Source organism: Sebastes umbrosus, chromosome 1 (assembly GCF_015220745.1).
Source record: "Sebastes umbrosus isolate fSebUmb1 chromosome 1, fSebUmb1.pri, whole genome shotgun sequence".
Classification (NCBI taxonomy): Eukaryota; Metazoa; Chordata; class Actinopteri; order Perciformes; family Sebastidae; genus Sebastes; species Sebastes umbrosus.
This window is the reverse complement of record NC_051269.1, coordinates 17,654,456-17,680,500: the sequence shown is the minus strand read 5'-3', so window position 1 is coordinate 17,680,500 and position 26,045 is coordinate 17,654,456. Positions and strand designations below refer to the sequence as shown.

Below are 26,045 nucleotides of genomic sequence, written 5' to 3'. Positions count from 1 at the left end.
TTGGAAATCAATTAATAACACAAAATAATGACAAATATTGTCCAGAAACCCTCACAGGTACTGCATTTAGCATACAAATATGCTCAAATCATAACATGGTAAACTCAAGAAGAACAGCACAGACAACAACAGCTGTCAGTGTGTCAGTGTGCTGACTTGACTATGAGTTGCCCCAAACTGCATGTGATTATCATAAAGTGGGCATGTCTGTAAAGGGGAGACTCGTGGGTTCCCATAAAACCCATTTTCATTCACATATCTTGAGGTCAGAGGTCAAGGGACCCCTTTAAAAATGTCCGTGCCATGTTTTTCCTCGCCAAAGTTTAGCGCAAATTTGCGCATAAAGTATAATACAATTATTAAGTAAATGTTTTTCTAGAAAGGCACTCCAATCATTCATACTGTAAATTGAAGAACACACCAGATTATTTACAATGAATTCATTGTGTGTAAAAACCATTTAATCTAAGCACTGTGCCTACGTGTCTGCCACAGTGACGACACCATTCTGACATTGTCGACATGTCAGAGACTGAACTGTACCTGAGCTGCCCCCCTCACTCAGCCCTCGGCTGTAGCTCTTGGGCATTTGCATGGCTACGGACTGTCGAGGTGATGAACTTCCCAGAGCAGTGAGACCTGAGGACTGGGAGACGGAGCTGGAGGGTCCAGGGGACGGGCAGGGGGACAGATTAGTACCTGTCTTCAGATGGTCATTCTCAGCCTTCAGGTTCTCCACTGTCGACTACAGACAAAATCACAAGTGATACAGTTATTTTACTAAATCATAGTGTCACTTCCATAACCCAACTGCAGTGACGATTTTTTTTCTGAGTGAATGCTAAAAAGGTTTCTAAAATTGAAGGTAAGATTTGCTGGAATAATCAAGTTTAAACACATTAAAGGGATAGTTCTGGTGTTTTGAAATGGGGTTATATGAGGTACTTATCCATAGTAGATGTATTACCTACAGTTACCGCACAAAACCAAAGCAATGTACCGCTGTGGACGGGGCCGGCAGCAAAATGTATTTTAGCAACCTAAAAGAAAGGCTCACCTAAAAAAATCAGTATCAGTTTAAGTTTACGCTATATTTAGATTATTGTTTCTGCTTTATCTTGCCATGAGACAGCCCTTTCCGACGGGGAACTGAAGCAGTTGTATCCATCTATGCTCTCGCCAAAGCCACCAGACTCCATTGAAAATAACTGTAATTTTACCCAGCAGAACACGGGGGTTGCTGGTCTACTGCTACCTCGATTGGTTAGTTTGTTTTTTGCTATTTTGTGACTTCGGTGAATCCGAACTAACCAAAATCACACAATAACACAAACAAACTAACGGATCGAGGCAGCGGTAGACCAGCAACTCCTGTGTTCTTTGATGTCAAATAAAAAATGTGTTCAAGTGAGTCTGGTTGCGTTGGCAAGAGCAAAGTTAACGGCATCAGTTCCCCGTCAGAAAACAGACTGTATAGCTGACAGCAACGTAAAGCGGTGAAAATATTCTAAATATAGTGTACACTTAAACTGATACTGATTTTTTTAGGTGAGTCTTTCTTTTAGGTGGCTAAAATACGTTTTGCTGCCGGCCCCGTCCACAGCAGTACATTGCTTTGCTCCTATGCCGATACTCCTGTCTGCTTCTCCAAACCGGGGGCGTGCTGACCGTCATCTAGTGTAGGCAATACACTGACTATGGATAAGTACCTCATACAACCCCACTTCAAAACACCTGAACACAGAACAGCACATACTGTACATACAATAAACATTGTCCTTGACCTTCTCCAAATATTTGCACACAGGTCAGAGGATTTAAAGATTGGCATCTTAATCAGCTTTACCAACTCCACATGTGAACTGCAGAAACTCCAAAGCAAAGTTCTTGGCAGGACATTTTTTGGAAGTAAAAAGTAACGCCAAATATCAAAGGAATATATCACACATACCTGCATGTCGGTCATGGCCTCCTGCAGCTGCTCCAGCTGACTGGCAGAGCTTAGAGCCTCCAGGCGGACGTCTGTCAGTTTACGCTCCTTCTCCCACAGCTCTGTACGCAACTCTGTTACAACCTTGTCATCCCCCACCTCCTCATCGTCTTCACAGAGTCTGGAGATATTCAGTTCAAATAAGACAACGTTAGAGATTTGGGAAAGGTGGCAGGGATCATCAGACTGACAGCTAGAAACCTCACTTTCAAATGTTAAATTAAGGGACACAGCTATATTACAATTAAAAAATAAACATAGATACAGCAACATACAGTATGCAGGGAGAGGTTTACCCTGATGATGATGCAGAGGGTGATAATTTCAATGGAGGTTTGTCTCCAACATGGTGGACTTTGGGGGAGGAAGGTGCAGAGGATTCTGGGGTGGAAATTTCCTCAATGTCAGCGTACGGCCCCGACTGCTTGGAGCCCTTCTTACTGAAGGCCTTGTTGAAGGAGCTGCGTAACTGCACAGAGAAGAAACATAAGACTGAAATAAATAATATGTCTAAAAACGACACCAGAGTATAATACTATTGTATAATAAAATAAATGAGACCAGCTACAAAATACAGTTCCTGAAAACCATCTCCATGTAAACGTTCTACAGTAATACTCGTGTTCACTGATCCGCTTGGTGCCTGTAGTAGTACAGAACAGTTTAACATAAAGTACATTAAACCATGGTTCTGTAATTTAATATAACAGTTTAACATGATCCAAATATGGTATAAAGTGATTCTGTGTGTCAAGTTTAAAAAGACACGGATGACGGAAAGTTTCCAAAACGTTTCGCAAGTATGACTCATATCGTGCATGCAGGCTGGAGAACAGGAGAGGGGGTTTCAGGGTTTATTTACTGTAGCAACATCACTCACCTCAAAGACCTAAAATTAAAAGCAGGGCAGCATGAAGGAGAGACCAGAGTCATACTTAATAACAGATTTGGAACAAGATAGGACGACAACGAGACACACACACGTAGGAAAACAAACTAGAGCGGCGGCTGACGGACTTCTATTTTCTTTTCAGATAAAAAAATTGTGAGGAATAATGTATAGCGAGCCCTTCAGGGCGATGCAGGACCACGACGCGAGCTTATTACACGGCTACTTACTTAAGAAATCAATAATTTGACACAGAAATGGTCCTCCAGAGTCCGACATCAGAACTGCGTCCATAGCAATAGTCTGTTATACATAGCATCGGCCTGCTATAAAAAAAATATCAGACCGTAGAACGCCATGACTGACCAATCAGAATCGAGTATTCAACAAAGCTGTGACACATTGGGCTAATATAAATGTATCATTTGAATTCTTTTATTACATACATTTATAATTTGTTATATTTCATAAGTTACTTTTCTTATTTTTTATTCTAATTCTATCTCATGTTATTCTTTATTTCAAACTAGCCTTTTTAGCAGCCTGTATTTCACTGCACATATTGTACAGTTTGAGCACGTGACAAAAAATTAGAGCTGTCCCGAATACCATTTTTTGGGCTTCGAAGCTTCAGTGAGAAATATTCGAAGGTATTAGAAGCACGGCCGGCTGACATGTTCTTCTGTCTGTCTCCATCTCCCCCGTTTCAGTACCGATGCTGCATTACTGTGCACACACACGCACCTCTACACATAACAAACAGCATTATCCGTCTGAGAATATCTATAATAATATAAATAATTATTGTTGAATATGAATAATGAATATTGTTGTGGGATTATTCCGTATTTCATGGGCTATTTTGTGATATATACTTCATTATAAAAAAAACGAAGCATTCGAACACTGATTTGGAGGTCGATTACCATGGCAACGGTCGAAAGTTGTAAAGCACTCGGGTCAGCCCTACAAAAAATCATTTGAAGCTATAAATTTGATGATCTGGGACTAATCAAGACAATCCCTGAATTTGCTCAAAGTTTGATGAATTTGAGTTTAATGAATTTGACCAATTACAAACCCAGACAAGCTGAACTGTTCAATTAAATACCACAACTGGTTTGATAGCTTCCAATCCCTATTTCTAATGATCTGAAGAAAAACATCTGATTCATGAAACACTGCAAAATAATTCATCGTCTGTGTGGGTCTCACCACACAGGGGAGGGCAGTATGTTGGGACTCAATCATCCGGTCAGTGTTTCAGTGAACAGTATTTCTAATCAGTGCAACCTCTAGATTCTCACCCAGCTCTTCTTCTTCTTCTTCTTGGCCTCCTGCTCTTTGAGACTGCCAATACTGGAGTGGCTGGTGTGGCTGGTGTTGCTGGTGAGGCTGGAGATGCTTTCGGAGGAGTTCTGGCGATTGATCGGCAGTTCTAAATACCAGGAGGAAGAAAAAAAAGCACAATGAATATACTGTAGAGAGGGAAGCTTTTGAAATTCCTCCCTTCATCTTTGCATGTGTTCTGTTTTTGTACATCCCAAACATTATTCTGTACCTTTAGGAGCAGAGTCCGGACTGCTGAGAGCCCCCTGAATGATTTCATGGGCCTCTGTGTTTTTGACTCTCAGAACCTCGATGGTATCCTTCAGGTCAGTGAGTTCAGAGTCCTGAAGGAGGGAAATATCAACATGTGTTTTATTCTAAACCAAGGATTGTGGCATGTCTATTATTACCGTACAATAATTCAACTGTGCAATACTGTCCATAATACTGCATTTATGCTGTACATTTAAGAAATACTCATTTGTTATTTATACCATTATGGCATTTATATTTAACACACTTAATATATCCCACTTCTCAGCATTTTTGTATTTACTTATAAGAATTTGGATTTACTTATTTGCACTGTGGTTATTGGTTATATATTGCATATCTTAATGCAAATATTTGTACTTATTTAAAATTTCTTAAGATTCTCATTTTCTTATTTTTAATTTTTAGTACTTACTTATATTTCTTTATATATATATTGTGTTTATGTTGTAGCATTATGTACATAATTAACATGTTACTTACTCCCAATTTCCATTTTCTTCCATTTCTTTATGTTTATACAAGAGCAACTGTAACGCCCCAATTCCCCCCCCCCCTTGGGATTAATAAAGTATATCTGATTCTGATTTCAACAAGGATGATGGTGTTGTGTTGAGTGGCTGATGATAATATAACTATGTCACCTAGTAGCTTCTCTTTAACTGACAGGATCTAATATAAAGCAGTTGAATGATGATCAAACTAATAGTAATAATAATAGTAATAATAATCATCATGTATTTGTTTGGTATGTAGGAACAAAATTATTACTTTAGAATGATATTCATTGCTTGTTTCTTTAGGTTTCATGGACTTTTCCTTATATAATAATACAGAAATTGTCACACGTGTCTCTAGTGGTATGACATTCATTACCATCGTGATAGATACCTTTTGGTCCGAGGAGACCGACAGGGTCTGCAGGCGTGCCGTCATCAGCGCCAAACTCTGCTCAAAAGCCGCTACCAGATTAGCCTTTAGAGGAAGACACAGAGGTAGGAGGAGGAGGCAGAGAGAGAGTGGGGGGGTTGAGACAGCAGACAGGTATGAGTCACCGGCTGCATCGAATCGGTCTGCAGCCTCACACGCTCACAGCACATCAAGCAAATGGCTTTCTTCATCTGCTGGGACAGGAGGGAGGGGATGGAGTAGTGGACAGCTGTGGGTGATGTCAGAGATGAATGAGGATGTTAGGGTATTGGTGGTGAGGGAGGGCAAGGGTATGACGCTGGGGGACAAACCTTGCCAACCTCATGTTGCATGTGTGACCTATAGGCTAGAATGTCTCACACTATTTCTGCTCATGATGGAGTGAATGATTAGAAATCTTCTAAAATCCACTGCTGACACCATCATAATAAAATTAAGAGAAATTCTACATGATGGTTTTTTGGAATGGTGGGTCAGATAGTCCTCTTTATGCGGCTTTATTTCTGTTGGGATTAGTTTCTTTTTTTGGTTTGATAGTTCCGACAGCCTGTTGTGTGGTTGGTCTGGGTGTGTTCCCTTCCTTTTGTTGAATACGGCCAGCATACTATTCCCTTCTTCATTTCTTTTTGTTGGTACCTTGCTTAGGTATTTCTTTGAGGTCACATTTGTTGAATAATAAAGCACTCTGCTACTCCTTGAATATGTTTGAATGATGTTACTGACCTAAGAGCAAGCTTTCAGGGCACGGTCTAAAATTATTTTTTTCCCTCTCGTGCAACCGTAGCAGGTCACTGAACATTTCTACTAGCCACACAATTTTTTTGTCTGCCACAGAAATCTATGTAGAACGCTTTAGAATTGTAACACTGTAGGACTGTGTATTGGCAAGATCTGGCGATACGATACGTATCATGATACATGGGTAACGATTCCATATATTGCGATATATTGCGATACTGTAAGCAAGGCGATATATTGCAATTTCTTTAGACCTCTACATGGCTGCTTTAAAGTCTGTTACATTACCTGAAAGTCAATTTGTTTTTAAATAACTGTATTTCCCTCTAATGTCTCTAAGTTGTATCCCAAAGGTTAGTATGTGCAGTATCTTATTAGCCTTCAAATCTAAGAATATTATCAGGAATAGTTAGAAATTGGTGCTGAGAAAAATAATTGGTTAATTATTAATTAGTTGATGGACAGAAAATGAAAAGACAATTTTGATATTTAATCATTTGAGGAATTTATCAAGCAAATATGCCAAACATTTGCTGTTTTTTTCATCTTTGGACTGTTGTTCAGACTAGGAAGTTATGCTGACCCTTTTCACTTTGCTCTGACATTTTAGAGACTAAATGATTAATCGAAATAATAGTCAACAGATTAATAGATAATTGAAATAAAAACAATAATTAGTTGCCAACATGTCTACATGCTTCAAGGAAGGTGACGAGGTCAGCTGTGCCACACAGCGAGCCCAGCAGAGATGTCAGATGACAGCAACTTGTCAGCTTGACGTCCTCTCAGTAACATGCAGAAGCGACAGAGAGCTCTTTAGAAGCAACAGTCCAACAAACCTGGCCTAGCTGCTCCACCCAGCATCCAAAGGTGCGGGTCAGCGGGAGGCAGGCATGGGGAAACAGCGAGTCCAGCAGTCAATACATCCAAGAACGTAAAAGAGAGGGACAGTGGCGTTAGGCGTGGGAATAAACTTCTCATACAGTAAAAACTGAAAAAATACACACACACACACACACAGAGATATGCTTCATACAGTCACTTGGTATGTTCAAAACAACCGGGTTAGTTGAGAGTTTAGCAGCGGCAGTGAGTGGGTAAATGTGCAATAGGAGACTGTAGTTCATACTGGTTGTCTATCAGATCAGGGGCCAGTTGCATATACTTAGTTTAAGACTAGTCTTTGCCTTAGACTGGTTTTAGATTGTCAGGTTAGACTAGTCTAATCAAGTCTGTTGCTTAAAATTAAGACTGACTTTGAGGTAGGAAAGTTATCCACCTCTCCACCTGGCTAAGCCTGAGGTGAGAGTTTTGGCAACAATCTGTCAGAAGGTCAGTTAGCTAATATTTTCAACTGTTTATCCATTACTTTTAGCTGACTTTTTGCAGCTATTTCAACTGTTTATGTATTACTTTTAGCTAATTATTTCAACTGTGTTTATCCATTACTTTTATCTAACTTTAGCTAACTATTTATCCATTACTTTTAGCTTATTTCTTGCTAACGATTTCAACTGTTTATCCATAACGTTTTTGGATTATTGTATCATATTGTGGTTGGATTTATACTGTTTAAGTTGTTGCTGTTGCATTCGCCATTTTTTTCTTCTGTGAAGTGTATTATTTCACCCATAATGCATTGCGCGACAGGCTATCTAACTCAGTCTTACATTACTCACTCATAGGAAAGCTTTATGCAACAGCTACATTTAAGTGCCTATAGCAAGTCTGACTTAAAGTTATATTTAAGACAAAGACTAGGTCTATTCTTATGCAACTGGACCCCAGATCAGTGTGGTTAGGTGGTGTTAAAAGTAAAAGTTGAGTGTGATGGAAAAAGCCAGACTCAAGCATCTAGAAGCTGCGGTGTGAGACTATAAGAAGTAGCAGGGGTGGAAAATGATTCAGCTGGTTCAATCAGTTAAAAGCAAGTTGAGGGTTAAACGGGTGTCTATCAAGGCTACAGAGCTGAAGGATTATAGCAACAGTGGAAAAATGTGAGTGACAGTGAGAGAACTGAGAATATGGCATGTCTGCTGTAAGACCAAAGTGGCCAAATGGTTAGGGAGCTGACCATGAACCGCAACTTGGTACCCTTTTTTTGCATGTTGTTTTTCCTTTGTTTCCTGTCATCATCCTACTGTCACCTAGGCATACAATGCTCAAAAATATAATTCAAAAAGCCCCTAGTGTTGGGTGGCTTGGTAGATCCTAGATATGTTGTGACTGGATGTCCTTACTCCCTGCAAGTCGGACCAAGGCCAGAGTTATGCCTCGGCATCCAGAGTCATCCACAGTGATCCTCAATTTCTTAAGTGAGCAACAGTTCACACCATATCTTCCTCACATCTCACCCTTACAAAAATGCTGGGCAGATATTAGATACACCTGTGAAATGGGGTTTCTGTATCTCAGTGAGTTGTCAAACTAAATGACTTAGAGGAGGTATAATCTACACTCTGATAAAATATCTGGCGTGCCTCCAACACATAAACAAATTAGCTTACGAAAAGAGGCAAAAAGGGAATCTTAAAGAAAATAAAAAACAAATCATACATACATTGGCACTAAGCTGCATGGTCAAGTCTGCAACCTTTTCCTGGGAAGACTCCAGCTCTCGCCTCAACTTGCGGATTTGCTGTGGAAAAATTGAAAAGTAAGCCCCAGCAGTACGGACAATGTATTTATACAATACCTCGGACAAAAAGCCAGCAGTGTTGAGGATATTAATAAAGGTTTGATTGATGATAATGCAGCAGCTTTATGTGATGAAATGTGTTGTTTTCGTTTGGTTAAATAAAAATAAAGAATATGCAAACAACAAAATATAAAAGAAACCAAAATGACAGTGGATGAATATACACTCCAAAATAATAGAAAATGTTTAATCAAGGGATGACGGTGGATTTTCTCATGCACTGAGAATGTCTTTATTAAATGTTAGCAGGTGGTGCTAAAGGATAAAGAATATTAGAGATAAAAACAAAATGAACTGAGTTATGAGACCCTGAGGTAAGAGATCTGTGGCCTTCACTGAGCAATGGTAACATCATCTGATGAAGGGACCCGTTTCAACAGGAAATGACTGACAGATGATGCAGAGAAAACGCACAATGTGAGGCACGTCAGCCTTACCTCCCCTTGTATCCTCTCCTCATTCTAACGAAGGCATGGTGAAAGCAAATGAACAAGAGGGATAAGGTAGTCGGTTAACTTTAAGGGGGAGTTACGAAAACTTCTTATCCACAGTAAAAGCAGTAAAAGGGACATCACTGATGTTTTAACGAGACGGCAGTGGGGAAATACAATGTCAGAATAGGTACCGAATAGTTGTCCAATCACAGAATGCAGTACCAGGACAATTAGAGGTTTGTAACCAACTAGGGAAGGCTTTACGGTCACTTAATATAATGCATAGAAGGTTCTCCTGCATGCAAAAAAAAAAAAAAGAGTCCAAAAGTCCATGAATCATTGTGATTAAAGCAATTTACCTATATTAGAGAAAATGATTCTATGCTGTACAAGCTTTATTAAATGATCACTTTGCTTCTTGAAGACAGGACAGTGAGTAAACTGAAGTCACAAAGCACTTAACGTCCAGCAAAAGTAACATTATACTCTACATATTATGACTGTATCTACTCACCGAAGAATGGTTGGAGGAAGCATTGGACGCCAGAGAGAGCACGGATCCATGCACTGAAACGGGCAAGGTAGAGAATTGACTTATTAGAATAAACAATATAGTAATACAATATTGACCAAAATAATCGTGATTATGATTTTGTTATAATCGAGCAGCCCTACCCCACAGTAACAAAATAAAAGACTTTGTTTCCACTACTTGTGAATCGTTTTTACTACTAACAACCCTTTAGACAACGAAATATCTCAATCTCAGTCAGCTAATTAAGAACACATCAATAACAGGCACATTCACAGACATGATTTAAGAGTTTGATGTAAACAGACTTTTGTTATCGCATCGAAATACATTAAGAACCTGGAGTTGGTGGTAGAATGTGTATTAAAACGCCTGCATATTATCTGAGAGTGAAAGCAGGTTTAAATTACTGGTGGTGGGTCTCCTGCTTTGTTTCCATTTGGACTACAGATAGTGCCTTTAAGTCAACTCACTATTAATCTAAAATGAAGGCACCCAGACTCTCCACTTTTCCTTCTTAATGAAAACAAATGTCCTTCTGACATGTTGCTTAACAGACTGCGTGTTGTATGAGTGGACAGCTTTGTTTCATTTGAGGCCACTTTGGGCGACTCCCCTGCAGAGCAGGCTCACCATCATCCCCTGGTTCGCGGAAAGACCCACAGCGCATCATGCTTTTTGGCCGGTCAGCCAGGGACATACTGCTGCCCAGGGGGGAGGTTCCATAGAGATCGCAGGCTGACTCGCTGGGCGGGCCTATGCTGTTGGAGCGCGATATCCTCGGGGTGCCACAAGAAATTGGGGCAACTATCAGAAAAGACAGACGTTTGGAAAGACAGTGAGTGGCACATATTAAACTGTGGGATACAGCTCTGTAGAGCAACACACACTCTCACACACAGTCCATCTAGGTATAGCACGCTTATTCTGATGACTCAGTGAAAGGCAACACTACGGTTCCACAACAGTCAAAGAGATATATATAGCCTGACTTGACCCCCTATTGCCTCCATCTCCAGCATATTTCAGACTCTAACTCAAGTCTAAATGAGTGCAGATGTAACATTCACATAGTCAAATCTGATACCAGAACAATTTGCCATCACTTCAGCGTTCAGACTATTATTGACAACTTGTGTCAATATTTCTTAACTGTAAAACACCATGCTGGACTTCCCTCTCAGTGGGAACTTAATATCCCGTCCTGAATAATAATCAACGCTAAGATAGATGGCTTATCAAAGACCTCAAGTCTCATTAGTTTCAAAGTGTTTTTAGAACTTGGCAGCCCAATGTTGCGAGCAGACTCACCCACGTTGGTGAGAGGGGCCTTGCCGGAGGAGGGGTGGAGAGGGCGGGTCGGCGAAGGCAGCTGAGGGGGGCTATCGCTATCTGTCATGCTGACTATGTTGTGGGAGTGGCGCCGTCCCGGTTTGCCGTCGCTATCTGACAGGCTTGAGCCATAGCGTCTGAGAAAAGAGAAGTCATTTTAACTTCAAACAATAAAGATACATCACAGTGTGAGATTTCAAAATAGATGCTTGGACAGTAATCGTTTTGACGTACTCTAAGCCTTTCTTCGGCAAGGTATTTCTGTCCGTTTGCAAGCTGTAAAAAAAGAGAATATAGACATGATTAATAGAGAATAACTCTTATAAAAATGGTACGTTCTTAGAGCCTTACAAAAACACTATCATTTTATAAGACCTCAAGGGTTTATCGTCTAATCCTTTTTGTACATCTTGCCCATATGGCACACTGGGCGTTTTCATTAACACAGCGTGGGATTGCTTAAAAGCACATTTTTTTGGCAGGAAACAATTCGGACCATCTCCACCTTGACAGACAGAGATTTTCCGATGGAGCCAAACCCTCCATCTTCTAAATGACACCTCAGAGTTTCCGTTCTGGGAAAAGGCACATAAAATATGGTTGGTATGTCTGCTGCCAAGAAACTTATAGCCCAATGTTGGATGTCTTCACACTGAAACAATGGTTCATCTGCCAACTGGACATTTTGTTCAGTGGCTGGGATAAATGCAGTTACCTCGACCAGTGTTGGTTCATATGAAGATAGAAAAGTGGCCTTGAGAGGCTTAAAATAACAATCAATTTACATCAATGTTAGATATTTCTTGGGATGAGACTAACCTATCTGTGAGGTTGAGGGACGTCCTGCTTCCGGCTCCCCAGGTCCCCGCGCCCCTCTGTTCCTTGTCATGCACCTCAGTTCTGATGAACCTCGAGCTGGAGGGCACGCTCATCTGGAGGGGCAGGGACTCCATGCTGCGGTGCATGCCGGACAGCTTGGGGTAGAGCAGCGGGGATGCACTCAGACTCAGGCTCTCGCTGGTGTAGGAGCCGGGGGAATCGATGTGGAGCACGGGCGCCGGGCTGGGGGTGAGGCGGGAGGGGACGTGGGAGCCGGCCAAGTCGTGCAGCTTGGAATAAGGGGGGACTTTGGGCGGGAGGTCGTGGATGGTCACGCAGGAGTCGAGGCTGTTGGAGTTGACCTTGTCCAGGTGAGCCAAGCTGGGTGGGCGACCCAGGGACTTAGTGTTCAGCATCCTGGGGATCAGGCATAACAAAAAAAAGTTAGAATAGAGAAACTAAGCACATGATGTGTATTCATTTCAGTTCATTTCCTAACTTCTCTACCTCCAGCCAGGCAGATAAGTTGTGGTTGTATTTGCCAAGGTTTTTTGAGGTATTTGTCTCTAAGATTTCTGCCTCTAAATTTCAACACCGACAAAAATCCAAAGACGCAATGTTCCTGTTACTCTAAACTGCTCATAGTGAGCTCTGTGAACTATTTAGGGTAACTGGGACACTGCTTGTGGAAAGAGATATAGCTGTTACATTTTTTAAACTGTGATTTTTCAATCCTGTAGGCACCACAACTGATATTTCATTCACTTTCATTGTATTGTGGTGATGTATTAGGGCAGTGGTTCTTAACATTTTAGGTTATTAGGGTCACGGACCCCCATTTGATAAGATTTCATTTCAGGGACCTGAGACTCCATCTGAAAAGATTTTAGTTATTAGATTTCATTAAGACCGGAATTCTATAGTTGAGGAGATAACCGTGGGGGAAGTGAAACCTATGATCAAAATAGTCACTCTTACTCATAGTGGGCTCGCTTCTATAGTAAATTAAATAGTGAAAATAAACTATTCCCCATTTTTCTGGGGAGCCCCTGGAACTCCCTCAAGGACCCCTGTGGGTCCCCGGACCCCTAGTTGAGAACCACTGTATTAGAGGGCAGAAGAAATCCTGAGCATATAAAACCAAAGTTTAATCTATATCCTACTAGAGAATACAAATGGAGGGAAAAGTACGACCTCTAGGTGCCACCAGGGGTCAGAGAGATTTTAGTTTTTTGTTTGTGATTTGACCAACCCTTTAAAGTAATATGTAAATGAGACACCTTGGTGTGGTGGGCGATGACAGTTCAGGATATTTGCCGCTGCTGGTCCGTCTCAGGCCGTGCAGTTTCACAGTGGACTCTCCTGTGGACAAAGTGTCTCCTTTCAGAGAGCAACAGTCCATGTCTGCACCCACAGCCTTGGCCTTGGCCCTCTCCTTCTCCTTCTCTCGGTCCGTCATGTTCACTGGGCCTGCGCTCGTTCGATTAGACATCTTACTGCCGCAGCTACTGGGCTCTTTAACCCTGGGGCCCGTGGAGGCCATGGGCACAGGCCTCAAACTCAACAGACTGGGATCAATGGTGCCGCTGATAGGTCGAGGCGCGGGGCGACCAATCACGCTGAGCGTGCTCGATTTGGCCGGCCGCGGCAGGCTGCGGTACTGAATGCTGTTCCTGGCGATTGGCATCATGAAGCTCTGCTCGCTGCTGGCGTCAAAACTGTTCTTTCGACCTCCTCCCACAGGCTTCACAGGGATGCCAGATGACTTGGGGGTTTTCCCCACAGTGGCAGAGCCACTGGAGATGGTGGCGCCCCCTGCTGTCATAACAGTGGCGGTACCGGTGGCTGTTGGTGGTTTCTTGTAGCCATAGGAAGCTCCAGCTGTGGGTTTAACCAAACCTGACGGGGGCTTGCGGTGCTCTCCATGGTGATCCCTTCCAGCGTCTGAACGGGACCGTTGTAGACCAGCAGTTTTGAGGGAAATCCTGGATTTATCCAGTGGCTTCTCAGTTTTAGGTGCTAGATAAAGAAAGATATTGTATAGTTGAATAACAACAATATGGCAATTTCAATAACAATTGACAGGGAGCAGTCAGAATGTTTGGGGTGCTGTTTGTTCTGTTACCACCGTGACTCTGACAAGAATAAGCTACTCAAAAACAGACGGATAGATTACAAATTAACGGACAGACTGAATAGGTTGTTGGGCCAGTAAAACCAGTAAACTTGGGCTAACAAAAATGAAAACAACCCCACTTAAAAGACTGCAACCTGAATGGATAATCATCACACATCATTTCTCTTTAACTAGACACTTTCACATAACAGTAAATGCGCAGATCCTTCCATCCATTACAGCAGAGATAAAATATAAGCAAGAAACATCTGTATTTACTTAGAGAGCTGATGTGCCCATGACGTCAAAGGTGACTCACCAACTGACTCTGACTTAAAAGGGTCTTATGCAAAATTAAACGAAACTACATGTTTTGACCATATCATAAGACAGTGAAATAATCAATCAAAATCAGATCTGTATGGATCATTAAAGGAAAAGCACAGAGCTGTGGCGATTGAACGACTCATTAAAAGGATAAGGATAAAGGGTAATCTTTTTTCCCTGCAAAACTGTAGCCAGCATTCATACAATCAGATCTAATTGTAATCACTTGTGTTCAAAGCTAAAACTAAGCTGAGGAAAAATAAAATGAAAGGCCAAGAAATGTTGGTATTGGAACTCACTTTTAACATTATCATTTAATCGTGGCATGTTTTGTTGGGGGATTAAATAAATTTAGTCGCTGCAGATGGCAGACACAGCGTCTCTGCGGACATGTACAACAGTAAGTAACCGGCTTTTCTCTGAGATAATAGCAGAAACATTGCTCTGGGCTTGAAGCTCAATGAAACGGATTTAATGGTGCATTTTCCCTTCAGCATACTGAGCTGTGCTACAAATCAAAACATGGCTTACGCTAAAGGGGTACACTTCTGTATTCATCTTGATACCAAGCAGATATCCGTCTTGGCTGCTCTATAAACAAGCTGTTTTACATTTGGACACAGAATATGAAGAGATAATGGATGACATAGATTTTGTAGTTTAAACAAGTTAAAAACAGAACAATTTCTCAAAACCAAATTTCTACAGGACGGGAATAGCAGAGAAGAGAACAGGCTGATAAAAACTCATCGATCTCACCTGCAACTTTCAGCGTGCTCTGGGAGGTATGGGTGATGGGGGAGGTCACGCCTATGGGAGGATTACGACCCTTTTTGAAACTTCCTGGCTGACCCAAGCTCTGAGGCTTCCTCAGTTCTCCTTTACACCCCGAGTCTTCACTGAGGCTCGGAGGCTTCTTCCTCCACTTGCTCGGGGCCTCCGTCTTGAGACTCCCCGTGTCGTAGCTGCAGCTGTCGAGCTTGTGGACGGCCTTTCCGTCCTCGCTGTACCAAGAGAGTCCGCTTTCCACCAGGGAGCGCTTCTCTGCGTCAGTGCGGAGCTGCAAAGAGAGAGGAAGGGAAGAGGCACAGCGTGGGTGAACCGTCAGACATGGTCTGTGTTATCTATGTTCTCTGTAATCTTTGTTTCATCTCAGCTGCATTCCAGTGGGAAAGAGAGACAAACTGATCTGCCCCGAGCGGATTAAAGAAAACAGACAAAGGAAGGAAAACAAAAATAAGAAAAACTGTATGGACTTTAGAGAAAAATCAACACATTATAGATAAATAAAGAAGAATTGAGGAGAGCTTGAGCATCTATTTTTGTAAAGTACACAAAAAAAGAAAAACGATCATGTGGTGCATCGAGGAGGTGGCACTGAGGACAAAATTGGGCATGCTGCTTCTTGGCACCTTATTAATGCAATATAGAGTGGCAGATGGCTCATTGAGTAGCACTAATGTTCATTTCTGCTTAATGAGCATTCTGTAAGTAAGCAAAAAGACAAAATGTTTACCTGTGTGAAAGGTAGAAACCAGTACCACTTATCTAAACTGAACACCAGGTTTGATCAGATTTAAACATCTCCAGACATGTTTTAAGACATCATTTGTGTCTGATGTGTTTTTTTCTCCACAATAAGTTCATTCATTTCTTAAAATGACAACTACTTAGAATATATATGTCACAAAATCATACTCTTACATGCATGTCTTAAGGTGAGCACAGAGAAACTTTCCACCTTCAGATGAACCTGAAAATGGTCTTCTAGTGTGAAACTGTGCAGGTCAAACATCCAAGTGAAGGAACAATAAGCAGGACACATTTTCCAGTGAAAAGGGGCTCTAGGCTCAGTGTAACAACCAGAAGTCAACATGTAATTTTCTGAACAGAACAAAACAGAGAACTGCCACAGTATAGATTTATTACACTGTGACATTTTCATTTAATGACAGAGATGAGGTCTCTGTGGTGCCTTTCTGTGGCCTTGTCAAAATAAAAGGACTCGCATTTAACACACAATACAAAGTAAATCACAAAGAGACGCATTAAAAAATGCTTCAAGTAAAGGTCTTGGCCTTTCACAACAAGAAGCAAGATAAAAAGGAAAGCCGAACGCCGTTCACGGACTGTTAGGTGCATTATTTCAGCTCACCATAGCAGAAGAGTTGCGTCTGGATCCCAGGGGTGTGCTGGGGAGCGAGTTAAGGGAGGAGCTGACGTTGAACTCCTCTGAGCTGAGGTTCTCCGAGCCATCGCCGTCACCGTCGCTGAGCCCGCTGCTGATGGAGCTGCTCTCGTCCCAACTGAAACGAGACAGGATGACCACTTAGCAAAAAATGCGCCGGTATCGAGTAAATGGCAACGTGTGAATGTACAGTAAAGCTGAGTTTGAAGGAACAAAAGGCTGGCAGCAACAGAGACATGTCCATCTGCCTGCAGTAAGCTGTCTCTGGAGGTGGCCACATGCTCAAACAAGCAGGTAATTTCAACATGGCTGCAGCTGCTTTGATTCAACTAAAACACCAGAGCAACAGACCATATGGTGACCAAAGCTTCAATAAAGTATGAGTTTTTCACTTATTATCTAATTGCCTCTGCCATGTACTTAGTGAATTCCAATACTTATTAAAAAAGATATGTTCTGTATCTGTTCTTGTATATCAAATAGCTTTGATTGTAGTGCCAGAGGTTGTAATTAATTAATTTTGACGGATCCAGAATCTATGACAGCTCCATAAAACTCATGCTTGGAACTTTCTTCACCCACTATAAGCCACCGTTCACAAACTGTACTAAGGTGAGTGAAGCTTTCAGCAAACCACTAGAGCTTATTTTGGGAAACAGCTATAGCAGTCATGATAAAATGGTCAGCTTGGACAGTTAATTTTAAGCTTAAAAAAAATATACAAACTTAGCCATAATTTCATAAATCACCAAGACAGCAAAGCTAACAGTTCTTAAACAGGGGCCAACACTGTGCAGCTTCAAGGGAAACTTTACAGGATGTGCTGATAAATCACGCTGAATAAAAAGTATGGCGACTGACAGCTCAGGGTTTAAAAGAAGGCGGTCTGGTATGCGCTAAAGAAGCAGGATGAGGGGAAATCAGAGTGACAGGCTTCTGACCCCTCCCTGACCCATTCCCTCCACCCGACGACGAAGTCGCCCTGAAACAGATGCTGCCAGACTGGCCTCTCTTGTGTGAGGACGGCAGGGACAGCTCAGAGAAACTGCTCACTGGGCATCAGGTCTCTGGAAACATGATATTTGAATACATTTAAAATGCAGATGGAGTTCAACAAGAGGTGCAGCCGTTCAGTCAACCAAAACATCGCATGAGGATAAAACAATTCAGAGTTTAAAATTGAAGAGGAAAACATTCTTATGTGCTTTAGTGGAGCAATAATGCCATGTTGAATATAAAAATGATATCTCCAGAGAGCTAAACACGAGTCCAACTCAAGATTTGTATAATTAACGTTCCCCATCATTACTACTACTGCTGGCAACCACAGGTGGTAATCAAATTCATGTTGGCGCACAAAAATGTGGCACAGTGGAAAAGGTGAATTAATAAGGCCCTTTAAAAAGCTCAGTCACTGCTTGAGCTGGATCGTTTCCCCTTTCTTTTGCTTTCCCTCGCTGAGCTGAAAATGCTCTCTGTGGCTCTGCAGTCTGCAATTAGCAGAGGCACGGAAACATGGAATTGCATAGAAAAATACAGGGAGACAAAAATGGCCCGTACACGTTCAGAATTGGATTTAAATCACATGGCTGCAACTGAGCTGTAGTCACGGTTGTAAAACACTTTGGTTTTCACCGTTCTGATGCACTAAAGCAACATTTCAGCAAAGTGATTTGTGACCTCAGAGGCGTAGTTTGACACGAGCAGGGGGGAAAAAAAACGGAGATTAATGCTTGATTTGAGGATTTTAAAAATGTTTTTCACACACCGTCAATAGTGGAGAATCATTTTGATTTACATTAGGCCCAGATGTTCGTGGTATGTTTGAACAATACCGCCTCTGTCAGGGGCGACAGAGGGGCCGTGAATAACCCCCACAGGGATGTCAGCCTGAGAAGAGGCAGGAGGGCCGGTGGGCTGTTGATACTACGAGCCAAAAGTGTCTACTCCCAGAGGTGAAATCTAGACAGGGAGAGGGTGGGAATATACGCCAGCAAAAGTGCATACTTTCATACATGGGGTGGCAATTAACTTTTTGTTTTCGGTGGCACAACTCCAACATCTCTCTGATTTGTGCTATTATTTGAGTTGGGTTGCTGTGAAAGCTTTTGGATTTAAAAAAGACTGAGGGATGATTGGTGCTGTGGAGCAGGGCGGGGATCACTGTCCAGACTTGGACCTGGATCTAACAGCATCACTAAAACACACACACGGGACACACATTCAAGTGCTGGGATGGCAAGACTTGTGTCACTGCAAAGATAGATGAACAAAAAAACATGCACACATGACATTATATAGAGATTTAGGAAGTTGGACTGCTATGTATAGGCTATAAGCTCTACCCTATAGTAGCTATAAAAACCAGATGAAATGGCACACAATAAGAAGAATGCATCTTGCAGTTCACTTCTGGCACTGCGTCTATTTTCTGCATATGGGATAGCAAAAGACAAAGCTCTCCAGGGTGCATGCCTCTGGCTGAGTGAGTGGTGAAGACATCCTCTATTATACAGATAGCTGTGGTGTTCTGCTCCTCCAAGAAGAACACAATGTGTTTCCACAGATGTTATCATTCCTGGTGCCAAAGCATTGTCAACATAAGTTCAGTATTTTCAACTTCATGTCAACATAATGCACACGTGTATAATAACTCTTGAACAGATAGCTTAAATAAAGGAAAATAACTGCTTAACGTTACTGAAATCAATTTTCTCGTTAAAGTAACGTTATTCTAGTATAATTTAATTATGTTTTCATTTTTTTATACTTTATTTTTTCCCTTTTTTCAAGGTAGTTTTCATATATGCAATTTACAGTTCGTAATTACAATAGTTTATAAACTCATTTTTAAGTAGATGAGCTTAAAGACAAACTCATTAAGTCAAGAGAAAACAACTTCAACATTCAAATTTAAAATAAAATTAAGAAAATAAATAATAATAATAATAATAATAATAATAATAATAATAATAATAAAAAGAAAGAATAGAGTTAAAAATAATAATAATAATACAAAAATACGAGTAATAATTAATTAAATCAACAAATAAGTTAATAAAAAATAAATGTACATGTGCACACACATGCATCCTCCTTCACGTCAGGTCACCTCCAAGCATATGTATATGTGCATGCTTGTTAACACATGTAACTATATGTTTCCTTCTGTTAGACTCCATCTCTTCTCTAAAACATCCTCCATATTCCTCATTTTGTGAGTTCCCTTTTCCATAACTTTTACCTCTTGAATTATTTAGTACAAAAGTACAAAAAATGTAATAAAACCAGCCGAATTCATCCTCTACTCCAGAGTGACTAATCGGCTAATGTTACTTTACTGTACAGTTAGTACAAAGCCTGGTAATGTTAATAATGTCTTAAATCTATCAATAAGCCTATGAGCCCTGGGTCCCTGTGAGAGATAACGTTAGATACAGTCTGTTAGTCTGTAGTTAGAGGGTTAATACAGAGAAGTCACACCTTAAACATGTCGGTAAAGTTGTTCAGTGTGTGTAAAGTAAGACAGTAATGAAATATCATCTTTACCGTGTGGTGAAGACTAAAGTCCTGCTAGCTCTTCTCGGTGCAGACTGCAGCGGAGGAACTTTACCGACCAACACACGGCCGCTCATCTCATCTCATTAATGACACCTCTTTACTGAACTTCCTTTAATTATCCTCCGTGTGCGCTGCTCAGATTCACTTTCATCTCCTCCGTAAAGAAGAAGACCCCCGTTTCTCCCATTCAGCGAGCAGAGAGAGAGAAGCGGTCTGCGGACTGGACAGGAGGCAACACCCCCCTTACCAAAGGGAAGGAAAGAAAGAGAGAGCAGAGACTCTGATGTTGCTCTGAGAGATGATGGCCAACGGCTGGCGAGCTGTAACCATGGTAACCCGTGGTGTGAACCGTTACTGACCGTTAGTCTACCTAGTGATCTGATTACCCATTATGAAGTAAAAAAAACATGACATACTGATTTATGTTCTTTATGTAGCTACTGAAATATCTCACTTTTAAATCTGAATTTACAAAAACAGTATATTAGCCTAGCTATGAAGAATGGCCTTAAAATTAGCTTGTCAGTCATTAACAAATTGCCAGATAGAGAGAGAGAGAGCCAATTAAAGGGGCATTTCACTAATTTTACACATGAAGTTCAGTTTGCTCCCCATAAGAAGTACTACTCAGCCTGTGAAAAACAAAATTCTATATATATTGTATATAGCTTAATGTAGCCTATTCTGTGGCTCTAGCTTTCCAGTTTGAAAAAAAAAACCTGATGACATCATCAGGGTTAAAGGACTGTTTGTAACTTCTTACACGTATAAATCACCCGGGTTGGTGTCCCATGCGCACTCGTGTGTGGCTACGCTGTTCAGACTCAGACTCCAACACAAACTACACGGAAGCACCAAAACCACAAAGTTATGTCTAGTGAAGCCCGTCTGTTAAACAGTGTTGGCCGTAGTCAGAGGACACGGGGGAGACGGTAGCTTTGGTCTCCAGGGCCGGAGTCTCTGCTGTACTTTGCTCCTCTGCCTGCCTGCTTGCCTTCACTCAGCTCACTCCACCTCTACACGTGCATGCGCGTTCACTACACACTGCAGAAGACTTCGTAGCTCTGAGAATATCTAGTGAATGTACAGTGGATGTTTGTGCAGAAATAACTGCTGCAGCTCCTCCAGACCAACAGAGGTTTCCCGTGTCTTGTGAAGTGACGGGGCTCTGCAGAGAGAAACGTTATCGTCTCCGACCGGGTGCCGGTGTCTTCCCTGTTCCCTCCGACCGCGGTCAGGAGGCTGAAGCAGGAAAAGCCAACACTAGGATCAGCATTGATTCATGGAGAGACCTCCGTCTGGTCAGCTAACATTACTGCCAAGCAGCTGAAATATAGAGTGATATTGTGGTTTTAGCTGACGTGTGTCGCCTCACTGTTTTGAGCGATGCTCGTTCATGTCTATGTAGAGGGAGCACAAGCGCGAGCCCGACACTGACTTTCGTTGACTTAACGGCCACAGGTGTCGCTGTTAACAAGCATTTCTGATTCTTACAAACAGTCCCTTTAAGTAAAACATGACAAATACTATAATTAGCCCAATTTGCAAGGCAGTAATCTAATGGGGTGCTCATGCTGCTCATCAGCTGCTGTAGGGAATTTAAGCAATAAGAATTGGGCAGATATTAAAATATAGTAAGGCTCATTTTGTGATGAGTGCTGAACGGTGCTTATTGTTGAAATACTTCAGAGTCTCTAATAGAGTGCGCCAGGGATGACGTATTTTTGTAGGTGATGCTAACTAGAAAGTTAGCATCACCCTGAGTTCCTTCGACAAAAAGCCAATGAGATTTATATTATTATTGTAGAAAATAAGCTCTGTGGCAAACAAACGTTTATGATACTTACACGTTTTGTTCAGCAAGATAATCTTCACAAAAGAACACCATTTCTATGATATTTGAAGCATGAATGAAATCGCTGTAAGTAAAAAGCTAACGTTAGGCTACAAACAAACTACACCACGGTCGCATGAGAGAGTATACACAACGAGGCTGTAAAGGCGGACGAGTCGGCGTGATGACGTATTGTACTCACAATCATTTAGCCGCTTGTTAGCAACCGCCTTGTTTAAGACATATAAAAGCTTCAAAATTCACAATGGGGTATTTATTGATGTACTTTATGTCGTAGAATAAAACATTAAAATCTCCTCAGCTTGTGTTAACCACAGATCTAACTAAAAACCCATTCAAAAAACCCATTGACTTCCAGACGAGGGCTGGTGCTAAAATGCGAACTCATTTCCAGGTTTTAGGTCTCATTCCTGTAGCACCAGTGTAAACGGTGTTTGGTCCGTCTCAAACTCAACAAATGCTGTGATGAATGAAGGATTTAGTCTTGGTGATTTCACAAGTGAGTCTTTGGGGTGATTGTCAGGGTTTTAAACACAGACTTTTAACTGGACAACTAAATTAAAAGCCACAAAAATAAACCTTCCTCAGACTCACTTTCACTTTAAAGGGATTACCATGATCAGTGTCTTTAAAAATAAAACATGTTCCGTCTTCATTCATTACCTTCTAGGGGCCTTGCTGGAAAAACTCACTCCAAGGTAAGGCCTGAATCACTGCGAGAGCAAAACCACAAACCCACAGATGACACGAGGACCTCCAGTAAGGCATGAGTAGCCTTGGAAAACCTCCCTCCCCCTCTCATTAGCAGTGGAACAGACTCACGGGGATGATCTCACCAGATCCCAGCTCTGTAAACTAACCTCTCCAGGAGGTAAAGGCTCTGCAGGCCAAGGAGGTCTCACTCCATGTTCACATCTTAGGCCAACAATCGGTCCGTCAACTGGTTCAAAATGTGCTGACAAAAGATTATACGTGATCAAACGACATGAATCCGTGCTAATTTCATCTTGTGGGAGATCCTTTACAAAGCAGATACAACAAAGATGAAATGTCAAAACCACATTAAGACTGTCAAAAGTTAATATTTCAAACAGAAGAACTTATTGACCCTTATGTGTTATAGTTTTGAGTCTCTCTCTCTGTTTTTCCACATCAGGCCACATTTTGTAATATAAATACAGAGTCAGCTTAAATGGAATTTAACTGTGGTTTTACTTTTTGTTGAAATTAAACAACTATTTTTGCTGTCAGTGTGTGTGCACCAGACATACAGGCATTCATCAAAACATCTTTCACAGAATGAGATGCTGGTTTGATAAAAGATTGTTGTGTCTGCCTCCATCTTTTTGTCACTCTGATCATCACGCTCATCAGCCTGTTGCTCTTTTTGTTTTGCTCACAAAAACTATAAAACATTTTTGTTCACATACCTGTTGGTTTCTTCAAAACTTTATTTTCTAATAGCAAAACAAAAACGTGTATGTCTTTGCCCAGAATGATAAATTATACTAATTGTTTACAGTACTAGAAAGAGAGCCATGTTGCTCTCGTCTCCTGTTTATCTCAGCCAGGCCACAGAGCTGCTAATCAAGCCGTCCTCTGAAAAGCCTTGAAGTCATGTTTGAACTGTATACTAACAGCTGTCCTGCACCGATAACCAAATGGCTCGTGACAGAAACATCCTCTGCGTGTTTGCTTGTTGCCTGTTGGGTTATTTACAAACTGTTAAAATAGAGATTCAACCCATCTGTGGGAGGTCATTGCACCATGAGGACCTTTACTTACGTCACCAGACAAGAAACCCTTTTCATGATCTGACCTTTACTGTTACTGTTGTGGCTTTTGTAGTTTCAGTGATGTTTGCCTCTGGTGCAGTAAACTGTGCTCTAATATGTGAGTCTAAAATGCATTTTAAAAAATTAAAGGGAATAAAGGATAGAGACATGAAATCCCCAAATCTCTTCCTTGATATATTTTAAATATTTAGCACTAAATGGCAGCTGTAACAGTAATCAAGACATCATAACTAGCAACAAGCAAAGGTGAAGAAACTTAAAGGGGACATATCATGCTCATTTTCAGGTTCATACTTGTATTTTGGGTTTCTATTAGAACATGGTTACATGCTTTAATGTTCAAAAAACATATTCTTTTTCTCATACTGTGTCTGAATAAACCTGTATTCACCCTCACCCTCTCGTTTTAGCGCCTGTCTCTTTAAGACCCCCACCTGAAAAAGCCCGGTCTGCTCTGATTGGCTTGAGAGAAAAATATGGTGCACCTTTGCAAAGGTAGTTCTCAAGCATGTGGGCGGTATATTCTAATGAGCCTGCATGTGACAAAGGAAGGGGAGCAAAATCTAAATGGCTTGTTGAATCACATGTTTTATGATCGAGGCAGCCCACAAAAAATGACTGGGGTTCTTATTCCAGAGTTTGTGGGTTGGTAGGAACTCCAGATACCCAAATGTATGTGCACAAGTACTGCAAAAAGTTAAATATTCATGGTATGTCCCCTTTAAGGTCTGTCAAATTATAATAAATAGCTAAAAGTATGACAACCATGACGATTGTTGTAAGTCTCATTCATAACCATGGATATTATTATGAAGCTATATAACATTCTCTACTCTTCTGGAAAGGCTTTCCACAAGATTTGGAAACCTGGCTGCAGGGATTTGTTGTTCCAGTTCATCCCGAAGGTGTCGGATGAGACTGAGGTCAAGAATATGTTGATTGCCAGTAAAGAGTTCCACACCAAATGTGGAAAAACATTTTTTCATGGACCTCGCGCTGTGCGCAGAGGCACTGTTATGTTGAAATAGGAAAGGGCACACACATATTGTCTAAAACGTATCATTAAGATTTCCCTTAATTGGACATAAGGGGCCTAACCAAAAGCTTGATAAACAGCCCTATGGTATATCAAGTATAGTGTGAGGACCGGGGAGACATAATGCATCTTCCAGTCACAATAGCATGTTATTTTTAGATGACACTATTCCATAATAAATAAGAAAACATACATTCTGTGCAGGTAAAACTACATCCAAGTACAAAACCTCAGTTAACCTTACAGGAGATAATAAAAGAATACAGTAACCCTGCATGACTTTAATCTGAGTTGCTGCTATACATCCTGTCTCCATGGGGTGTCGTGACATTAGATTTCCAGCAGGAGGCACAATGAGTTAGAGCTGTGCCTCCTATGGCTACAGTTTAGTGTGTGCACTCTGTAACTGTGTATTAAAGGAGGCACCACTTGGCATTGAGAAGAAAAAAAAATAGGACTTCACTGGATTGTGAAGCCTTTGATGCAGAGAAAGAGCAGACATTGCTCTACTCAGTGGATTCAATGGTACAATGTGGGGGATTTTTCCAGAGAGACAGCATCACAGGCTGTTTAAATATCGTTCATTCAAAAAGGACTACAGATGAAAAAGCCAGCGGAGCTTTGTTTCAGCACATCTCTGATCTTCCCGGTACCTCATTTTGATCTGTATTGAGCCTGACCGTGGCTAGGCAAATAGGATCGGGCTTCATCACAGAGCAGTGGCATATCAGTGTAGTAAATGGGTCTGAGATGCATCAGTGACTGCGTCTGGCCGCCCCATCTCCACAAGGCCCCAGAAAATGGACTCGTCGTCTGATTATTGGACTGGAAAATTAATGTACAGTCTCCATCAGTCTCAGACAGGAAACTTCCCCCCGCAGATGTACTGTAGCCACGCCACAGCTGATGCACACTTCATCCTGAGACCCACAGTCTCATGCGGTGCCACATTTACAGTCTTAGTCTGGAATACTCTGCTGTTCGTTTAATATAAGTTTGTATTGTCCTCGTACTGTGTGTTCATCTGTGCCGCCACACTAAGACAAATTAAAGGAAAATATCACCCAAATTAAGAAATCCAATATGTTATTCCCATGGCCGAGGGAAGTTCAATCAATATTTGTGAACATGAGCTGCTCTCTCTCAAAGCCAGAAACCAGAGAAGTAAGTCTCAAACTTGTGATGTCATAGGGTAAACAGTC

The 26,045-nt window shown here is 41.4% G+C and overlaps 1 protein-coding gene across 15 annotated transcripts in view; it reads right to left on the bottom strand.

Moving 5' to 3' along the window:
• The window catches only part of nav1b (neuron navigator 1b), an 85,951-nt gene that overhangs the window by 10,944 nt on the left and 48,962 nt on the right, over positions 1–26,045 (bottom strand). For 3 of the 15 annotated variants that reach the window (XM_037767355.1, XM_037767363.1, XM_037767459.1), the window contains 18 exons: positions 16,563–16,713; positions 15,167–15,467; positions 13,245–13,983; positions 11,965–12,381; positions 11,380–11,421; positions 11,125–11,282; positions 10,447–10,620; positions 9,796–9,848; positions 9,285–9,308; positions 8,710–8,787; positions 6,989–6,997; positions 5,358–5,456; positions 4,441–4,552; positions 4,187–4,317; positions 2,871–2,879; positions 2,287–2,459; positions 1,952–2,111; positions 544–745 (listed from right to left, as the gene is read on the bottom strand). In XM_037767355.1, coding sequence (XP_037623283.1) covers positions 544–745; positions 1,952–2,111; positions 2,287–2,459; positions 2,871–2,879; positions 4,187–4,317; positions 4,441–4,552; positions 5,358–5,456; positions 6,989–6,997; positions 8,710–8,787; positions 9,285–9,308; positions 9,796–9,848; positions 10,447–10,620; positions 11,125–11,282; positions 11,380–11,421; positions 11,965–12,381; positions 13,245–13,983; positions 15,167–15,467; positions 16,563–16,713 — 3,032 coding nt within the window. The remainder of the gene's footprint in view (positions 1–543; positions 746–1,951; positions 2,112–2,286; positions 2,460–2,870; positions 2,880–4,186; positions 4,318–4,440; positions 4,553–5,357; positions 5,457–6,988; positions 6,998–8,709; positions 8,788–9,284; positions 9,309–9,795; positions 9,849–10,446; positions 10,621–11,124; positions 11,283–11,379; positions 11,422–11,964; positions 12,382–13,244; positions 13,984–15,166; positions 15,468–16,562; positions 16,714–26,045) is intronic. The other 12 variants (XM_037767371.1, XM_037767379.1, XM_037767475.1 and 9 more) reach the window with 7 other exon arrangements.